The sequence below is a fragment of the Silurus aristotelis genome (genome assembly GCF_946808225.1).
Source record: "Silurus aristotelis genome assembly, chromosome: 12".
In the NCBI taxonomy this organism is placed as follows: Eukaryota; Metazoa; Chordata; class Actinopteri; order Siluriformes; family Siluridae; genus Silurus; species Silurus aristotelis.
Window position 1 is genome coordinate 20,402,618 of NC_139585.1, and position 18,824 is coordinate 20,421,441.

Consider the following 18,824-nt stretch of genomic DNA (forward strand, 5'->3'; position numbering starts at 1 on the left):
AGCATGGCAGTGTGGGAGAAACGAAAGATAATCACACTGTTGAACAACTGTTGGAAAAAAAAAATACTTTAACCCTATAAACCTTTTTACGAATGAATAGTTATTTATTCTGCAGTACATTATATGTTGGTATCAATGACTAGGAAAGACAGAACAAAGAGCTTAATTGTAAACTTCATTTATGTTTGTATAAAAATCAGTATTATCTTCTTTTTAAATCCATCTCATCTCATCTTCTCCCACTTGTCCGTAATTCGGGTCACGGGGGCAGCAGTCTAAGCAGATTCCCCAGACACTTCTCCGTGTCCAGGGATCGGGCTGTCAAGGCCCCCGCCTTCGACTGCTGCCCAATCCTCTCAGCACCGGTCCCTTACGGTCCCTCCCGCAGGTGGTAAGCCCACGGGAAGGCGGCCCCACATCGCTCCGACGTCACGGTCCTTAATTTATTTTTCTCGTAAGGGTCCCCTGGAGCACAGAGGGTTAAGGGCCTTGCTCAAGGGCCCAAGAGTGGCAGCTTGGCGATACCGGGGCTTTTTAAGTCCTTTAACTAGGACTTATGTTTAACTAAACATTTTACTACTTCATGTGCACATTTGCCAAAATACATTTTATCAGTTACATGCAACTATTCAGTTCCTCTAAATATAAGAATAGCAGTGCACACTAAAATCATTTTCTTTTGCAAATTAACAAAACTTTACTATAAAGGTTTTACACACACACACACACACACACACACACACACACACACACACACACACATATATAAAAAATCCTGTTACATTAGGACTCACCAAAAATATTATTACAAAAGATACATATAATCTTATCATGTTATGTTATTTTGTCACAAATTCAAGCTTATAATGTTTATAGCATAGAACATAATTTAACATTTTTTTAAATAAAAAAATAAGTTATTAGTACTAAAAACTATTTAGTAAAGTATTTATAAACAATAACACATGAATGTAAATAAAGTCTTAGGAAAATGCTGCAGGTTATTGGAAATTATAAATGCTGTAAGATTTCTAAAAAGCTAAGATAAAAAAAAAAAATAAATGTTTTAGATAATTTTAGTTTTTTTATTATACAGACTCCACTTCCTCTTCAGGCTCTGTAAGATTGTAAAGCACATAAATTAGATAGTAATAATGTTTTTTTTTTTATACAATTCAAATAAACTTGTGTTTATTGTTACATGTGTTATAGTTACCTGTCCAGTTGAAGTAAACAGGTAGGTGAAGTGCAGGATGGGTAATTTCCACTGTAACTCTCAGACACCCTCTCTCTGCTCGTCTTCCTTCTTTCCCCACATATACTTTATTTATGTACAAAGAATCAAGTTCAGTCTGTCCAGCTTTGTTTGTGGTCTCGTCTATAATGTCTGGTGTCACTTGACCTCTTTCACTTTGGTTCTCTTGTTTTCTTTTACGATCCAGGATCTCATTATTTGCTTCACTTTGCAATGCTGGAAACTGAGAATCTATTAAACAGACATATATTTTCAGTATGAGCATGAGCATTTTTTTTTACTTGTTTCCATTGCCTTATTCTCCCTATTCTTTGCTGTCTAACATTTCTGTGACATAACACAGAATTCATAAAACAGTTAGAAATGCAGTTTGGCTTCAACTTAAGTGTTAATTAAGTAACAAAATCAAGTCATGCAGATGTTATGTTATATGCTGCACTACTCTATGTTTGGCTTGGAACATGCCCAAGACATTTAAAATGACTTTAACAGACAGTTAACCCTATAACTATTCATAGTTTATCACAGCAACAGCAAACTCACTGCATAGATGTCCATTTTCGACATTTTGAATGCTGGCTTTGCCTCCTTGTGGTTCTGCAGATTTTGTCAATGCACAGACACTGTGTAGCTCTCTTGCTGCTTTGTCTGTCACTTTCTCTGTCTCTCTAGATATGAGTGGCATTAAAAAGGAGCCTCCTGCAGCCCACTGGAGTTTGGGATGTGGAACACCACCAGACAGGCACAACGAAAACACTCCTACACCATCATTATTCCAGCTGACAGACAAGGAAGCAGGGATGGAGGGAGCCACTGGATATATAAAAAAGATAAGGAAGTACATAAAAAGGTTATTAAAACTGTCTGAGTAAAAAAAACTAAACAAAAACACAATAAATTAATATGTCTGTGTAGCACAACCATATTTACTAAGATTTCAAATTTTTGTAAACATAAATCTGTTTGGGCTAAAAAAAACTTCCAATATGGTAGGGATATCATGTATCCAATACCAGTAGTATTAAAAAAAAATTTGTTTCTCTGCTCCAGTGTTCTCCGAGTGTGCTGCTCCGCTCCAGTGTTCCTCTGAGCGCGTCTCTCTCCGCTCTAGTGTTCTGCCGAGCACGCCTCTCCGCTCCAGTGTTTCAGGGTTCCCCTGAGCGTTGTACCGCTGCCCGGCCATAAAACGGCCGTTGTACCGCCGCCTGGCCGCAAAACGGACATTGTACCACCGCCTTGCCACGAAAGAGACGTTGTAGCGCCGCCAGGCCGCCAAGGGATCGCCTTACCGGCACTAGGCCGCGAAAATAAGTTCTTGCCGCCGCCGGACCGCGACATGAACAAAACATCGTTGCCAGACCCCTCCGGATGTGCCGTCGTACCTCCAAGTCCCTCTGAAGGCAAGATCGCACCTCCAAACTCCTCTGAAGGCGACGTCACACCTCAAAGCTCCTCTAAAGTTGACATCACGCTTTAAGCTCCACTGACAGCGACATCACGCCTCCAAGTCCCTCTGATGGCGACATCACGCCTCCAAGTCCCTCTAAGGGCAACGACACAGTCCATGACCTTGCTAGAAGTGACGTAGCGCCCCCAAGCCCTTCTGAAAGTGACGACACAGTCCCAAGGTTCTCCCAGGGCGCCATTGCGCTTCAAGACACCTCTGACGGCGACGTAGCACCTCAAAGTCTCTCTGAAGGCGACACTGTGCTCCTCTACTCCCACCAAGATGTCGTCATAGTCCAAAACTCCATCAAGGGCGCCATAGCACCTCGGACATCCATAGAGGGCGCCATCACGCCCCAGAGTCCCACCACAAGAACCACCACCTTTCTGGGTTCCCTCGTAGTTGCCATGGCACCTCTGACCCCCACCAAGGGAACCACTGCGCTCCTGTGTCCTGCCGAGGGCACCATTGTACCCCGGAGTCATCTCCAAACCTCCTCAGAGGGTGTCTCTCTGCCCCTAGACTCGGCAGAGGGCGGTTCCCAGCCTCTGATTTCCGCCGAGAGCGCCTTTCAACCTTCGAACTCTGCGGAGGGCGTCGCTCAGTCTCTGATCTCCACTGAGGGTGTCGTTCAGTCTCTGATCTCCGCTGAGGACATCGCTCTGCTCCTGATCTCTGCAGCTGTTATGCGGCCGCTCTCTCTGTGGCTCCTGGTGTTGATTACCGACACCGGTTCCTCATTAACTAGTTCCCTACATAAGCTCCCTTTCCGATCTCACTCGTGTCGGACCTAGTCGTTAGTTATGGTGATCAAGCTGGTTCCCGACTGCCAGCATTCCACGCTGGTTCCTCCTCCTACTACCTGTTTCGGGGATTATACCACTTCCATGGATTATTCCTGTTCCCAAGATTATACCTGTACCATGGATTATACCACCTGTGTGAATGATACCTTCCGTGTGAATTATACTTCCTGCTTTTCAGATTACCCTTTCCTCAGCTGAATACATGGGCATTACAGACCCGACCTGCATCACGGTTCGTAAAGCTCTCGATACTCTGCTTATGAACTAAACTCTTATAATAAACAGGATAGAGCTACTCCTGCTTCCGGCTCGTGGTCCATACCCTGACAAACACACTGTGAATGGGACTGGCGTTGCCTGTAGCTTCACCATCACATCATAAATGTAATAATTGACAGGGATTCTCAAACATCTTATAACTGTACAACTTTACTTTTACCTTTAAAACTTTTACTTTAACTGTAAAAATAAGTATACATAAATAAATAACACAAACCCACTTAGCACAGATGTAGCTCAAATACATCATAGAGATTTATAAAGAGAAAATTATGGTATAAAAATATTGCATACTGAATTTTTGATATGATCAAATGTATTATTGTCAATTAAACTTCTTTACCAAAATGAGAGTTTGTCCAGACACGCTCAATGGGCTCGAGGAGAGAGCAGTGCTCAATTCTGCACACAAACTTTGCATCCTTTTCTATGTCCTTCAGCCTGTTCTCCACTTCTGTTAGCAAAGCCATAGCTCTAAATGTCTTCAGTTGTGTCTGGAATGGCCCCCATACTTCCATCAGCCCTTCCTCTTTCTTAACTTCCATTTCCACATTGTTGTATCGCTTTAGCCATTTTACTGCAATGTCTGGAGGGTAGAAGCTTGTGATGCTACAGGCCAGTGTTAAAAGTCCTGTTTGTGGGCTTTGTGGATAGAGAGAGCTGGTGATTTCTGATACAGTCGGCTTCTTTATGAACCCTGGTACAAGGAAAAGCAAAGAAATTATGTTAGCTCCTATATTTGTGTATTAATTTCTGTCTTTAGGCCTGTTTACTTTAACCACTATTTTCTATTTGTCAATAGAATTATTTTCAATTAGCTATAACTATATTTAACTTTAACTGAATCTATGTAAGAACATTAACACAAATACTAAAAAAAAAAAAAAAAAAAATGTTTTACTTATTCATCAATTAACACATTTCTGGATATATGTAAGAGATTTTACACCTTAGTATAAATATAAATTAAAACAAACAATTAATCTTATTTACATATTACACCAGCGCCTCTTTTTCCTGAGGATACTTAAGAAAAATCAGCTCTCCTCGGATATCCTGGTGAACTTCTACCGCTGCGCAATAGAAAGCATCCTGACCAGCGGTGTCACAGTCTGGTATGGGAGCTGCTCTGTTGCAGAGCCTAAGGCACTGCAACGGGTGGTGAAAACTGCCCAGCGCATCACAGGGACTCCACTCCCAGACATGGAGGACATTTAAAAGAAACGCTGTCTGCGTCGAGCTCGCAGCATTCTTAAGGACTCCTTTCATCCCGCCCATAGACTGTTTACTCTTCTGCCATCCGGCAGGCGTTTCAGGCGTTTCAGGACTAGCTGACTAAAGAACAGCTTTTTTCCTAGAGCTGTCTCTTTAGTGAACTCTGACACTCACTGATACACTACCACATTTCCCCCAACACCTCATACTTTGTCACTTTGCTAATGGACTGTCTACTTAAAAACTTATGCTCACCGTGACACTGATCATTTCTCACCACACACTTTGTTATTGCACGGACTGTTTACACAAACCTATGCTCATTTGCACACTGCTCTTCTTTGTACTGCACCATTACCTTATTACATTGTATATATACCCGTTCTCTGTTCATAGTAATAGCAATATATTATGTTCACCGTTCACATCTTTCTGTAAATCTCTGTGTATAGTAATAGGCATCTATATATTATTGTTCATAGTACATATATATTCATATTCATCTGTAATTATATTCATAGTACATATATATTAATCTGTATATTATGTTCTTAGTACATATATATTCATCTGTATACTACATTTATAGTACATATACATCTTTAAATGACTGTTTATAGTCTATATTACCATTCTATTTAACTATGTAAATCATGTAAAAACTGTATATCCTGCACTTGCTGTTATTGCACTCTGGTTAGACCCAAACTGCATTTTGTACATGTGTAATGACAATAAAGTTAAATCTAATCTAATCTAATCTAATCTAATCTAATCTAATATTACTCTTAATATATCTAAGAGGTTTTACAACTTATTATTAATTACAAATAATTAATTAATTTATTAAAATTTAATGAAGGAAACTAAAAACTAAAATCTACAGAAATTATTCAAATTAATAATTAGAACAATGTTTAATTAGTGTTCACAGGGTGTTTTTACATACACCTTCAGCTTGCACTCTCTCACCTCTGGTCTTTCGTGTGATAGGCTGTTTAAGACACATATGATGGACAGTGACCCACACTGCTGTTTCTCCTCTTTCCAGCTTGTTCCTGGGCAACCTGCACTGGCTTTGTGCTGAAAAGAAACCTTGTGCATCGGGACCTGGAGCTGCCAGGGCTGAGGGGGCAGCCAGGGGACATAGCTCTCCCCCCTCACAGAACCAGCGAAAGGTGATAACATCTGGGTGAAAGTGAGAGGCCTCAACTGTCATTATTACAATACCTGGAGACAGAAATGTCTGTTATTGACCTTTTTTCTTACAGGTATGTGTGTGTGTGTGTGTGTGTATATATGTGGATGTATGGATGTGTGAGACCTGTCTCTTTATTTGGCTCTGAGAGCTGGATTTCTGAGACCTCAGGCGGTGCTGGGAAAGAAATAACATGTTTCTTTATGAAAAAAAATGCACACAGACAATGCAATAATAGCAAGGGAATAAGTACATGAAATTAACATATAGAAAAATTATCCAAAATGCAAGTTGCTTCCTTACACAGAACTGTAAACTTCTCTGACACTCTCTCCATTACTATCTTGTCTTTCCCTTTATAGGAAATTTGGCACTTGAAGACAGCCCCTTTATGAACCAACAGAGTAGGAATGAAAGTGAAGGAGGAAAGGAGTTGCTTGGTGGGGCCCGTCGAGTGCAGGGGCTTTCGGGTGTGCAGTTTGTAGTAACCTAGAGCAGTAGAAGCCAGCAAAGGGGCTTTTTCTGACAACAGTGATACACGGGATGTTCTTGGCGTGTGACCTCTCGAGCCACTGCTTTCTTCTCCACAGGAAAAGAGACAGACAAGAGAGGACAAGTGGGTTATAAGTCTTAATACACAATTTTCATACTATATTACTGGACTCTCTTTTCTAATGGTCATAGTTTATACATTTATCTTGATTCATGCATTTATCTTCAGTAATTTGTTTCCTAGTCAGGGTCACTGTAGATAATCAAAATGAATAAATGTTTTGCCTTCAAAAATTCTACAAACTTTTTACATGGTTAATCATATACAGTACTTACAGAAAAGATAAGGATCAATGTCAAGCAATCTAGGAAAAATGTGTACACATCTGACTCTCATAAAAGTTTGTAGCAGGGAGTGTTACCCTTGTGTGATGTATCTGTTATAGGGATATCATTGAGAAACCAGGCTGTTTGGACTTGATCTGCTCTTCTTCCTTCTATGCTGATGGTGACACGGCCTTTCTGTCCCACCACCACCCTCGGGGGCAGAATGATGCATGACACACTTAAACTTTTTTGCTTTTCTACAAGAAGAATTGAGATATTTGGAGATGTTATAGTTTTGCAGGGATAAGTCGAGATAATGTCACCGTAAACATATATCTTTTTAAAAGAATATTCTCATGCACAATTCTAGCATTTACATTCAGTGAACAAAGTTTTTTCAGACAGAAAAGTCTTAGGCAGTAAGCAGGTGCAAGTCATTGTTTTTAAGGGCCACAAGAAAGTCTCACGTCTTGGCATTTAAGCCAAGACTAATAATTGCAAGTCAGGTTCCAAGTCCTTTACTTGGGTTTTTGAGTCCTACACAAAACTCTGTATGAAGGTAAAGCCAGAATATAGTAAATGTATAAGTGGTGTGAAAAAGTGTCCTAATTTCTTATTTTTTTGCATGTTTTTCACACTTTAATGTTTCAGAACATCAAACTAATTTAGATATTAGTTAAAGATAACACAAGTGAACACAACATGCAGTTTTTAAATTAAAGTTTTTATTATTGAGGGAAAACAAAATCCAAAACTACATGGCCCTGTGTGAAAAAGTGTTTGCCCCTAAACCTAATAACTGGTTGGGCCACTCTTAGCAACAACAACTGCAATCAAGCGTTTGCGATAACTTGCAATGAGTCTGTTACAGCGCTGTGGAGGAATTTTAGTTCACTCACAATTGTTGTAATTAAGCCACATTGGAGGGTATTCATGCATGAACTGCTTTTTAAAGGTCATGCTACAGCATCTCAATAGGATTCAGGTCAAGACTTTGACGAGGCCACTCCAAAGTCTTCATTTTGTTTTTCGTCAGCCATTCAGAGGTGGACTTGCTGGTGTGTTTTGGATCATTGTCCTGCTGCAGAACCCAAGTTTGCTTTAGCTTGAGGTCATGAACAGAAAGCCAGACATTCTCCTTCAGGATTTTTTGGTAAACAGCAGAATTCATGATTCCATTTATCACAGCAAGTCTTTCAGGTCCGAACGCAGCAAAACAGCCCCAGACAATCACACAACCACCACCATATTTTACTGTTGGTATGATCTTTTTCTGAAATGTGGTGTTACTTTTAGGCTAGAAATAATGGTACACACACCTTCCAAAAAGTTCAAATTTTGTCTTTCCAGTCCACAGATTTTTCCAGAATTCTTGGGGATCATCAAGATGTTGCTCATCAGCAGTTTTTGTCTTGGGACTCTACCACGCAGACCATTTTTGCCCAGTCTCTTTCTTATGGTGAAGTCATGAACACTGACCTTAACTGAGGTAAGTGAGGCCTGCAGGTCTTTGGATGTTGTTGTGGGGTCTTTTGTGACCTCTTGGATGAGTCATCGTTGTGCTTTTGGGGTAATTTTGGTTTGCCGGCTATGCCTGGGAAGGTTCTCCACTGTTTTAGTTTTGCCATTTGTGAATAATGGCTCTTACTGTGGTTCGCTGGAGTCCCAAAGCTTTAGAAATGGCTTTATGATCTTTCCAGACTGATAGATCTCAAATACATTCTTTCTCATTTGTTTCTGAATTTCTTTGGCTCTCAGCATGATGTCAAGTTTTTGAGGATCTTTTGGTCTACTTGACTTTGTCAGGCAGGTCCTATTTAAGACATTTCTTGATTGCAAACAGGTGTGTCAGTAATCAGGCCTGGGCTTGGCTAGAGAAATTGAACTCAGGTGTGCAAACACTTTTTCACACAGGGCCTTGTAGTTTTGGATTTTGTTTTTTCCTCAGTAATTCATTCATTCATCTTCTCCCGCTTATCCATAATTCGGGTCGCGGGGGCAGCAGTCTAAGCAGATTCCCCAGACACTTCTCCGTGTCCAGGGATCGGGCTGTCAAGGCCCCCGCCTTCGACTGCTGCCCAATCCTCTCAGCACCGGTCCCTTACGGTCCCTCCTGCAGGTGGTGAGCCCACGGGAAGGTCCCTCAGTAATAAAAACCTTTATTTAAAACTGCATGTTGTGTTCACTTGTGTTATCTTTTGCTAATATTTAAATTAGTTTGATGATCTGAAACATTAAAGTCAGAGAAACATGCAAAAAATTAAGAAATCAGGACATTTTTTTCACACCACTGTATATATATCGGGAGTTTGGATTTTTAAAGCTGTTGTTTAAGCACTTTCTAAACAAACTATAAGTTTGAGTAATTGGAATTATATGGGTATTTAAGAGACACACAAAAACTACAGGTAAGTACATAAGTTCAATTTTCTCATCTTTCTTCAATTTGAGTTCAATTTGTCTTTGCCTTGGGATTTTCGAGAGAGAGAGAGAGAGAGAGAGAGAGAGAGAGAGAGAGAGAGAGAGAGAGAGAGAGAGAATATTAATTAATTAAAATTCTTTACTAGAGCAGTGAAGGCAAGGAAACACAAGGACACTAAATACTATGTAAGAATAGCTCAAATAAATCCTGAACGTCAAAACTCAAATCATTCTTTGTGCAACTTGTGAGTTTCATGATAATTATAATTTAAAAATAAATCAAGTGAAACCTCATAAGTCAAGTTGAAAGTCAGTCACAGTTGAGTTGCAAACTTCTTAAATTAATAACACTGGAAAAATTGTTTAAACTGTTATGAAGGCTAGAGTATTTCAAATATCCCTCCTAACAAATTTGATGAAAAGAAATTCAAACCAAACCTTACAGTAGAAAAAAGAACATAAATTTAAAGCTACAATGAACAGTTTTTTGTGTTATTGGTCTAATAAACACAGGCTAATTTCACATTGAACTAAGTTGCCTAAAATGAGTATCACACACCTAGTTTAGGGTTTTCAGTTGCAACACAAAACTATAATGGTCAAAATAAATCAAGCAAAATGTTTGTGCAGGTATAATTTTTTTTTTTTGCTGCCTCACCATCTCTTCTTTTCCAAGAGAATCCAAAGCAAAGCAGAAGGACGAGTACCAAAGAGATGATCATCATTGCCACTGAGGCCTTTGCAGATTTAGTAAGCAGAAGTTTCTGCACTGAGAAATAAAGACAATAAACACTGATGAGAAGCTAATAGCCCTTTTACATATTAAACATAATAAAAGAGAATACACTATATAAAGCTAAGCTTTTTCCAAGCTCAGTATTAACATTGTTTTCAATGCTGATGACATGCAGTATATTTATGAAATTTACCCAACGAATCAGCCGTTAATAGGTCGATGGTACTCGAAGCTGGTTGAAATATATGACGTTGTTGAGCTACACACTGCACTTGTCCAGCTCTCTCCCGCTCCTCCATGCTAAGAGTGAGAAAGTGACGCATTCTATACGTTCCATCATTGTTCTGTTGTATCTGAGGAGTCTCAGGAAGGACAGTGCCATTTCTGATCCACAACACAGACACATTCTGTGGATAAAATCCGCTGATTTCGCACACCAAGGTAAGCGGAGATGAGCGTAAAGAGGACGGCACAACAGACAGAGTGACTTTGGGAAGGACTGAAAGTTGGGAAAAGTTTAAACAGTAGGTCAGCTCAATAAAAGTGTCATTTCCCAGCCCATAAACACAATATGTATACTATAGTGGAATAAAATATTAACTTGTACATAACATTAAAATAACATAATGGCTGATAACAGAAACAAACTTATCCCAATGATATTTTACAACAGTAAATGTAACTATAAACAGAAAATTATGTTATTAATAAATATATTTGCTGTAAATAATATTAAAAATAGCATCTATATTTTTATCTGTACATAGTTACTTTTATTGTTGTGAAATGTCTATGAAACAAGCTCTTCCCTGTTATTACTTGTTATAATGGCTATAAACAGAAATTTGCTCATTGGCCTTTTTTTGTTCTCTAATGAAGACAAAAATGTGTAAAAAAAATATTTTTATTGTAATATTGCTTTCATAGAGCAATTTTTCCATTGAGTAAGTAACATTTTGACACAACATGGCCAAATAGGCCTCACTGACTTATGCTAACTGGCTAGCTTGCATGCATTAATTTGTACATTCCTTTTCGAAATGCATCCACTGAAATTGCCTTCCTCGAGCTTTCAATCAGATTTTCAGAAACTTTATTCATTCATCAGTAAAAATGTCACTAGCACTACTGTAAGAGTTTTAATAGGACTGTTTGTAGAATTTAATTTACATGTTAAACAGAGATAATTCCATAGTGTGGTATATACTGCAATTAGTGGACTGGAACTAACTGTTGCATAAAAGTCTATACTGTTTAATTATTGCATAAAAAATAAATTGCTTAGCCTTATACAAAAGAAAAAAAAATGATAATGTCACTAAAGTTTCCACTTTTACATAATCCTGCAAAAGATATGAATAAGTTTAAAGGAACAGCTAAATAATATATTCCATGTTATGGCCGCAATGTTATCAGTAATTCAAATAACTCACTGGTGATGTTTATTCTGAACTCTCTCACAAGTGGGTACTCCAGAGTTTCATGGTTTACTACACAGGCATATGTAGTGTTTCGATCAGTAAGTTCTGGAATAAGCACCAGCTGGCTTAGACCTTCATATAGACCATCTTCTGTGTGGTTTATTTGGAATTTTTGAGGAGCTCTGATCTCTTGGCCTGCTCGTGTCCAAGAGAATGTGATGTTAGGAGGATTAAAATCCTTCGCCAAACACTTTATTGTGCTTTCTCGCCCCAACACCACCTCTGTAAAAGGCACTGATACAGATGGTGGAGCTGCAAATGAAAAATAATACGATTAAGGAAAACTAACTACATGCATATGTCTACGCATTCATGCATTTATCCAATTATTTGCAGCATGGTTGTTTGTGTCAGACAAGTTTGTTGGAGTACATCTCCAGTCAGCCAAAAATAAGAATTTGAGGAAACAATTGCCACTGTTTTACTGATACTATATTAAATCTTTTGTTATACTATGAAAGCATTTAAATGTATAGAATAGTTTAATGCTGAATTTATGGTACAGCATAACCTAGAACTGATGAGGATTTTCAGTGATTAAAACATCCTTAATTCTACCAGATGTCAAGTCACTATTCCTCAATGCTGGTAGACATTATGTCTGTTTTCTATTTTTATAAATAGCTTACAGGAATATAGATTTTGTGGTGGATTTCACAATTAGGGTTTCATTTGTGTATCACTGAAATCAGATTTACAAATATGTATATAAAATGTACATATAACACAATAGTCTTTTGACACAAAGTCATCAATTAAAAGAAAATATAAACATTTTTCTCAGTAATATGTTTGTAATATTTCACGTAATCCCGTTTTCTTCAAAATCAGGAAAAGAAGAACAATTTGTTCTATCATTCATATGGCTTATATTAGAATATTGTAGCATTAGCGTGGATGCTTGTTAACCACAGTACGGTTATTTGGTTTTTTTTGCCTATTCTAATTTAAAAGCAAAATACAACCCCCTGTCACCTTGTAAAATAATTTTGCTGCCTGAGATGGTTAAATGCATGTTTTCTTATGTTTCATGAACATACTCATGATGGGATGCAACTTTTGTAACTCACCCAAAATGATCAGTGTTACATTGCTGAAGTAATCAGTTAGATTGCTCTTTACATGGCACTCATACAACCCCTGACTGTGTGGAGTAACATTGTACACTGTCAGGGGGAAAAATCCATTGAATCCACTGGATGATGCGATCAAGTACCGTTCACTTTCTGTTTCTTCATTGGAAGCAATGATGGATCCGTTGAAGGACCAAGTGATGTTGAAGAGTTTATCATTGTTTGAAAGATAGAATGCGCAGGGCAGGGCAACTGAGGAGTTTAGATGCACAGATATCTCGGTGGGAAAAACTTGAAAGCAAAGGACAGAAATGGGAGAAGACATTCATTTACATTCAAACCAGAGGTTTTAATTATGCAATGTTATGTAATATTACAACAGATATCAGAAGAAAATATTTTGAATTGATTAATGCTCTATGTTGCCTGAAATTGGGTCTTCTTCAATTAGTGATTGCTCTTTAAATATTTGTTGCTTGACTGTAAATTTCAAAAGGAAGTATCAATGCTTAAAATGTTTAAATTGTTTTGATTTAAACTGTGAATAATATTTGTCCTACATACTGTTTAAAACACACCCTTTTTGTGTTTTAAGTTTGTTAAATACATGCTAGGATGTAGCTATTGGTTCAATTATAACTAACAAGAGTCACAGCATGGTGCTTAGTCTTTATTCCATCCATATCGCTAATATACTTATCTGTGCAATTTACCCAGCTTCCAATGCTTCAACTTACATTTAAAAATAAAAATAAAACTGCCATCAATGACAGGACATTGATATTTTTATAGATCACTAAGAAGGCAACAGTCTCTATTGTAATTTAGAAGTTTAGCTTCATAGAGCTGCATTGCATCCAGAGTCCATTGGAGAATTTCTGCTGTCTCTATTATTTAACTTTAGATTTTTCCACTAAAATTTTCAGGAGAATAGTGGGTGAGATAAGAAACACTTATGTTTTTCTTTTTAGGAGCTTGCAGTGAGACCTAATAGTTTTTTTCTTATGTCTATGCATCTTTTTAATAGAGAGGAATACAGGCAAGAAAGGAACATCAAAAGTACCAACATATTGGCACAAACATTGCAACTATATGCGAGTATATAGTTACTTAATGCATTTTAGGGTGGAGACTCTGTACTCTTATTTAACACAAAAAAAATTGGTAACAGAATACTAATTCAAAGGCTTTTTTCTTTTAAAGCTCATTGAAGGTCTGAGTAATTATTTCCATCAGAATTTAAATTTAGCAGAAATCTCTTTATATTTCTAGAACTTGATTTGCTGCCAATATTGCTGTTATACTGCACTACACAACAGATCTATGTTCTATGTATTTATTGTCCTGTGGATTTACAGTCTTGCATTCGCCTCAAACTATTGTGCATTTGCAATTTATATATTGGGTACGTTATGTGCTGTACCGTCGTCGTTCATATAACTATAACTATATAAAAAACTTTAAATACAAATAATTCCACTTGAATTGCCTTTAAAATAGTAGAAGCCTGAACATGCATGTTTACAAATTCCATTTGTATATATGCAACAAACTATGTAAAATGCAAAAAACACACAAGAATTGGACAGTGCATGTTCGGAAGAATGTACAAATTTGACAGAAGAACTTATTTAAGACCAACATGGAGGTGGAAGCTTAATGATTTGGAGTTTTTGAAGCAGCGAAGACTAGAGACTTATTCCAAGTGAAAGGAATACTGAACATGGCTATTGTTCTATAATTAAATGCCAAGCATTTCTGTCTAGATTGTGGCTAATCAAAAACAATTTCACCATACAACATGACAATGTCCCAAAGCATGCCTCCAAGCTCTGTAAGCATTTTTTTTTAGAGCAAACAATCAACTAAAGTGTTATCTATCATGGAAGAGCCTGCCAAGGTCAAAAAGAAATATCCAGCTAATGAAGAACACCTTTGGGAAGTTTTACAAGAGGCATGGCAAAGTGTTTCAGTTGAATTTTTGAAAAAACAAACTGTCTGGATGCCAAGAATGTGTTATTTGTGTAAAATCTGTACATTTAAATATTTGTTTGGTTAAAATACATCTTTATACTGCTAAATTACATAGTTCATGGCATTTAAACATTTATTCAAAACCATAAGACATGCACTCAATCTCAATCTTTATATGAGAAGGAGTTTGTTACATAACCACATATTATATTTGCTTACAAAGAAGTCAAATGTAAAAAGAAACAATTCACCTTTTGTCTTTTTAACTAATTAGTATGAATAATTTATGTAGAATAAATAAGCTATAATTTTAAAGCGAATTTTGACTACAAAGTTTGATTGTTTTTAACACATTTAGACACTAACATGGACAAAGATAGAAAGAAAAGTTAGCGCAAAAGAGAGAGATCATAAATACATAATTTGACTCACAGTAGCATTTAACATTAATGCTCAGTTAAATTCCTATTCAAACAAAGCATAAGAGTTGTCTGTTTTTACACACCAATGAGTGTAATTACAATGCTATGTGCACAATATATAGTACATGTGATGACTCTTGTTGCATTACCCAACATTCAGATAAGAGCCATTAACCTGTTTTTCCATCACACATTGTTATCATTATGATCATCTATCATTAGGAAGGAATGTAAGTCATTAACTTAGTGCCAAGTGTAAATTACCTGTCATACATTATTGTCCTACCAACAAAAAAGCTTTGTCCTACCAACAGATTTTATTGTCTAGTTATTTATTAATCTAAAAAGACACCCATCAAAGACAAAGACACTCATTTTGTACCCTTATTCATCTTGCATTTGTTTAGTTACTATCATGTGTGGTACAAAAATTAAGTAATAATAAACTCTTTTCCATTTTGAGTTGAAAGAGACAACTAATACATAATGGAACTTTCAAATCAAGCAAAATAAAGAAAAAATTGAGCGATAGAGTTTGGAAAGTATTGCGTCACTCGTGCTAAACCAATGAACCTTTACAGTTGAGAGTGATTTGATGGTGTGTTAATAACTTTATGTAGCCGCCTGATAAGAGAGTCAGTGAAAGAGCTGCATGTCAAGATTTAATTTATTATAATAGAGCAGCAACATGGGTCAAAAATAATTAAGGTAAAAATAATATAGTAAATGCAAAATGAAAAATGTATTACATTAAACTGTTTCTTTAATACACAAACTGATTCTTTAGTATGCGTTTGCAAATATATATTTTTATACTATATATATAGTATATATAGTATACTATATATACTATATATACTATATAGTATATATAGTATACTATATATACTATATACTAAGTGTATAGTATATAGTATATATAGTATACTATATATACTATATACTATACACTTAGTATATAGTATATATAGTATACTATATATACTATATAGTATATATAGTATATATAGTATACTATATATACTATATACTAAGTGTATATGATACACTGCATTTGGATAATATAGAGAAAACAATTAATTAGATTAGATTTCTTTTAGATTAGTTTCAGCTTTATTGTCATTGTAAAAGGTACATGTACAGAGCCAATGAAATGCAGTTGCAATTACATGCTACATATCAAGCAAGTTTACTTAGATAAAGATAAACTAGGCAACCAACAAAGAAGTAAATAAATAAATAATAGAAAATTGTATTTATGACTGGTTAGTCAAGGTGTTGTCTCTCTGAGAGCTTTTGTTACCCTCAGACAAGTTCTAGTGCTGTAAATTTTCAAATGCTTTACACGGTTAAACATGTATATTGAACCACATTGCCGCTGACTGTGATTGACTTAACAAAGAACTGTGCCTTTGTATCCTAACAACCATATTGTGATACAAATTTTTCCTGCAAATCTCACCTAACACTGTGCTAACCTGTTTGATCTAAAATTGTGATAATTGAATTTGAATACTCACCATGATTTATTAGACTCAGGACACAAAAACACAACAGGACTTTACACATCATGTCCCTTCACTGTTGATCATGCCTTATCTGACACTTTTTTTTACTCCCTCTCTCTTAGATAGTAACACACCACCCGCATTTATAGTCAGACGAGATAGTGGGTGTTTGTTAGAGTGGGCAGAGGAGAATGAGAACCCAAAAAAAGGAGTAAACTGCCTATGTAAGTGATCACCGTTTCCAAAACACTGACAGAAAGTGTGGAGTTAGAGAGAGAGAGAGAGAGAGAGAGAGAGAGAGAGAGAGAGAGAGAGAGAGAGAGAGAGAGAGAGAGAGAGAGAGAGAGAGAGAGAGAGAGAGAGAGAGAGAGAGAGAGATTTTAGGACATTGGGCACTTAAAATTCAACCTGGCCACTATCCAATGTTTTAGGCTACTTTATATTCACGGGATATAGTGACCCAGCTGAAATCCTCATTCCCTTGTGACCTCACAATGATTAATTACAAGTTGAGTCCCAGTATATCAGAAAGATTACTGTAACTTCTAAAAAAAAACATGAGCAAAGAGGAACAAATCATGTAACAGAAAAAAAAGGGTTTGTTTTAAAAATAACCATTAATTTTTAATCCCACCACCTGATAACAGTCAGTGCAGTCTAGTATGACAGTATAGTGCTTCTCTCTCTCTCTCTCTCTCTCTCTCTCTCTCTCTCTCTCTCTCTCTCTCTCTCTCTCTCTCTCTCTCTCTCTCTCTCTCTCTCTCTGTGCATGACTGTCTTTATTAAATGTAAAAAATTATACATACATTAAAACAAACACTAGCAATAAATGGTGTAACTTTAAAGGTAGTTTACATACATATATGTGCATTTGTGAGCCTGACTGTTTTGCCACAAGTCAGTCATTCTTCCTCCACCTTTCTCTCTCTTTCTCTCTCTGTCTCTCTTTGCAACTCTTGTATGATGGTAAGTGCAAAAAACAAAATTGTTAAAATCAAAGTAATAGAAAATAGAAAAAAAAAGAAGGTTAAACACCATATTTTTCAGTGAAAACAAAGTGTGTGTGTGTATGTTTGTGGGGGGGGGGGGGGGGGGGGGTTGGGGTATGGGGATGAAGAGTGAGTGTTTTTTTTTTATAGGGCTGAGAGAAATACAGGTTTCTCACACAGAGGGTAGCAAGAAAGCCACTGTTAAACAAACTTAATGGACCAACTAGAAATGCCAACTGGTTCAGACTTGACTATCTGTTAGAAAAATAGATGACTTGATTATAAATGTTTTTTATACACAGACTGTATTTAAAAATGCTAGGCGTGTTCATCAGCATCTTTTTTCCCCAAACAATCAAACATAGACAATGACAAATAGGATCCCCATAATCACACACAATAAGCAAAACTTGAAATTATGAAGAACACAGGGAAAAAGAACTAATCCCTTAATGGAGAAATTATATGAATATTTTACAATTAGACTAGAACAAAGACAAATCAAGGGCTAAACATTGAACACCAGGCCACAAATCTGGAAACACCAATGATAGGATAGAATGGGGTCAAGAATTAAAACAAAAGGAACATAAAGATTAAAAGGAAAAAAAAAAAAAAGACAAGAGCTTGTGAAGGATAGGGGAGCACTTTGTTAATAAACTCTGGTTTTGAGATCCAACCCTGGCAAAAATATTCTGGAATGTCAAATGTTAAAAATATATTTCAAATTCCCCTTACAAAGACAGTTTGCTATAGGGAGATATGAGAACCCAAGTGCAAAGACCGACTTGAAAATTTCGTATAGTATCCACAGAATCAGGTCCCAAAAATTAATTACAAAAGCAGCTCTTCAAGAACTAAGGAAAAAGTCTTTCTCTGGAGATGGGACAGAAAATGCTCAGAACAAAGTCTTCTCAGGAAATAGCAAAGCAAAAACAAAACAAACAACGCATACATAAATAAGAACTCAAAACAGGGATGCAGACACAGAAAAACTAATTTGGGTAACAAACCACACTTCAACAATCATGCAAAGAAACAGACAAATGGGGAACTTAACACACTGGAGGTGATTCAACTGAAGTGAAAATAATAGGCATCTAAGGACAGAGGGAAACAATGGCGACATCTGGTGGGTGAATAGAGGAAGCATGGGGGGAATCAAAATCTAACAGGGACCCCTAGATCCTGACAGTTTCCC

The 18,824-nt window shown here is 36.9% G+C and overlaps 1 protein-coding gene across 2 annotated transcripts; it reads right to left on the reverse strand.

Moving 5' to 3' along the window:
• Positions 1 to 162: 162 nt before the first annotated feature.
• On the reverse strand, positions 163 to 16,895 carry LOC310734078 (uncharacterized protein). Of its 2 annotated transcripts, none has more exons than XM_083555718.1 (14): positions 16,647 to 16,895; positions 12,728 to 13,021; positions 11,610 to 11,909; positions 10,370 to 10,675; positions 10,099 to 10,209; positions 7,115 to 7,276; positions 6,504 to 6,779; positions 6,327 to 6,377; positions 5,975 to 6,232; positions 4,131 to 4,484; positions 1,799 to 2,068; positions 1,217 to 1,486; positions 555 to 1,117; positions 163 to 228 (listed from the first exon to the last, which is right to left on the reverse strand). In XM_083555718.1, exons 1-13 carry the CDS (start codon positions 16,696 to 16,698, stop codon positions 1,089 to 1,091), a joined length of 2,733 nt encoding a protein of 910 aa, XP_083411844.1. In that variant the 5' UTR covers positions 16,699 to 16,895; the 3' UTR covers positions 163 to 228; positions 555 to 1,088. The 2 variants fall into 2 exon arrangements, with proteins under 2 accessions (XP_083411844.1, XP_083411843.1); XM_083555717.1 differs by having other exon boundaries at positions 163 to 236.
• Positions 16,896 to 18,824: the final 1,929 nt, after the last annotated feature.

Coding starts and splice junctions, on each gene's coding strand:
- LOC310734078 (XM_083555718.1), bottom strand. CDS start 16,698: ATGATGTGTAAAGTCCTGTTGTGTTTTTGTGTCCTGAGTCTAATAAAT. Junction 13,022..16,646: donor CCTGAGTCTAATAAATCATG/GTGAGTATTCAA, acceptor TTTGCTTTCAAG/TTTTTCCCACCGAGATATCT. Junction 10,210..10,369: donor ATTAACGGCTGATTCGTTGG/GTAAATTTCATA, acceptor TTTATTTCTCAG/TGCAGAAACTTCTGCTTACT.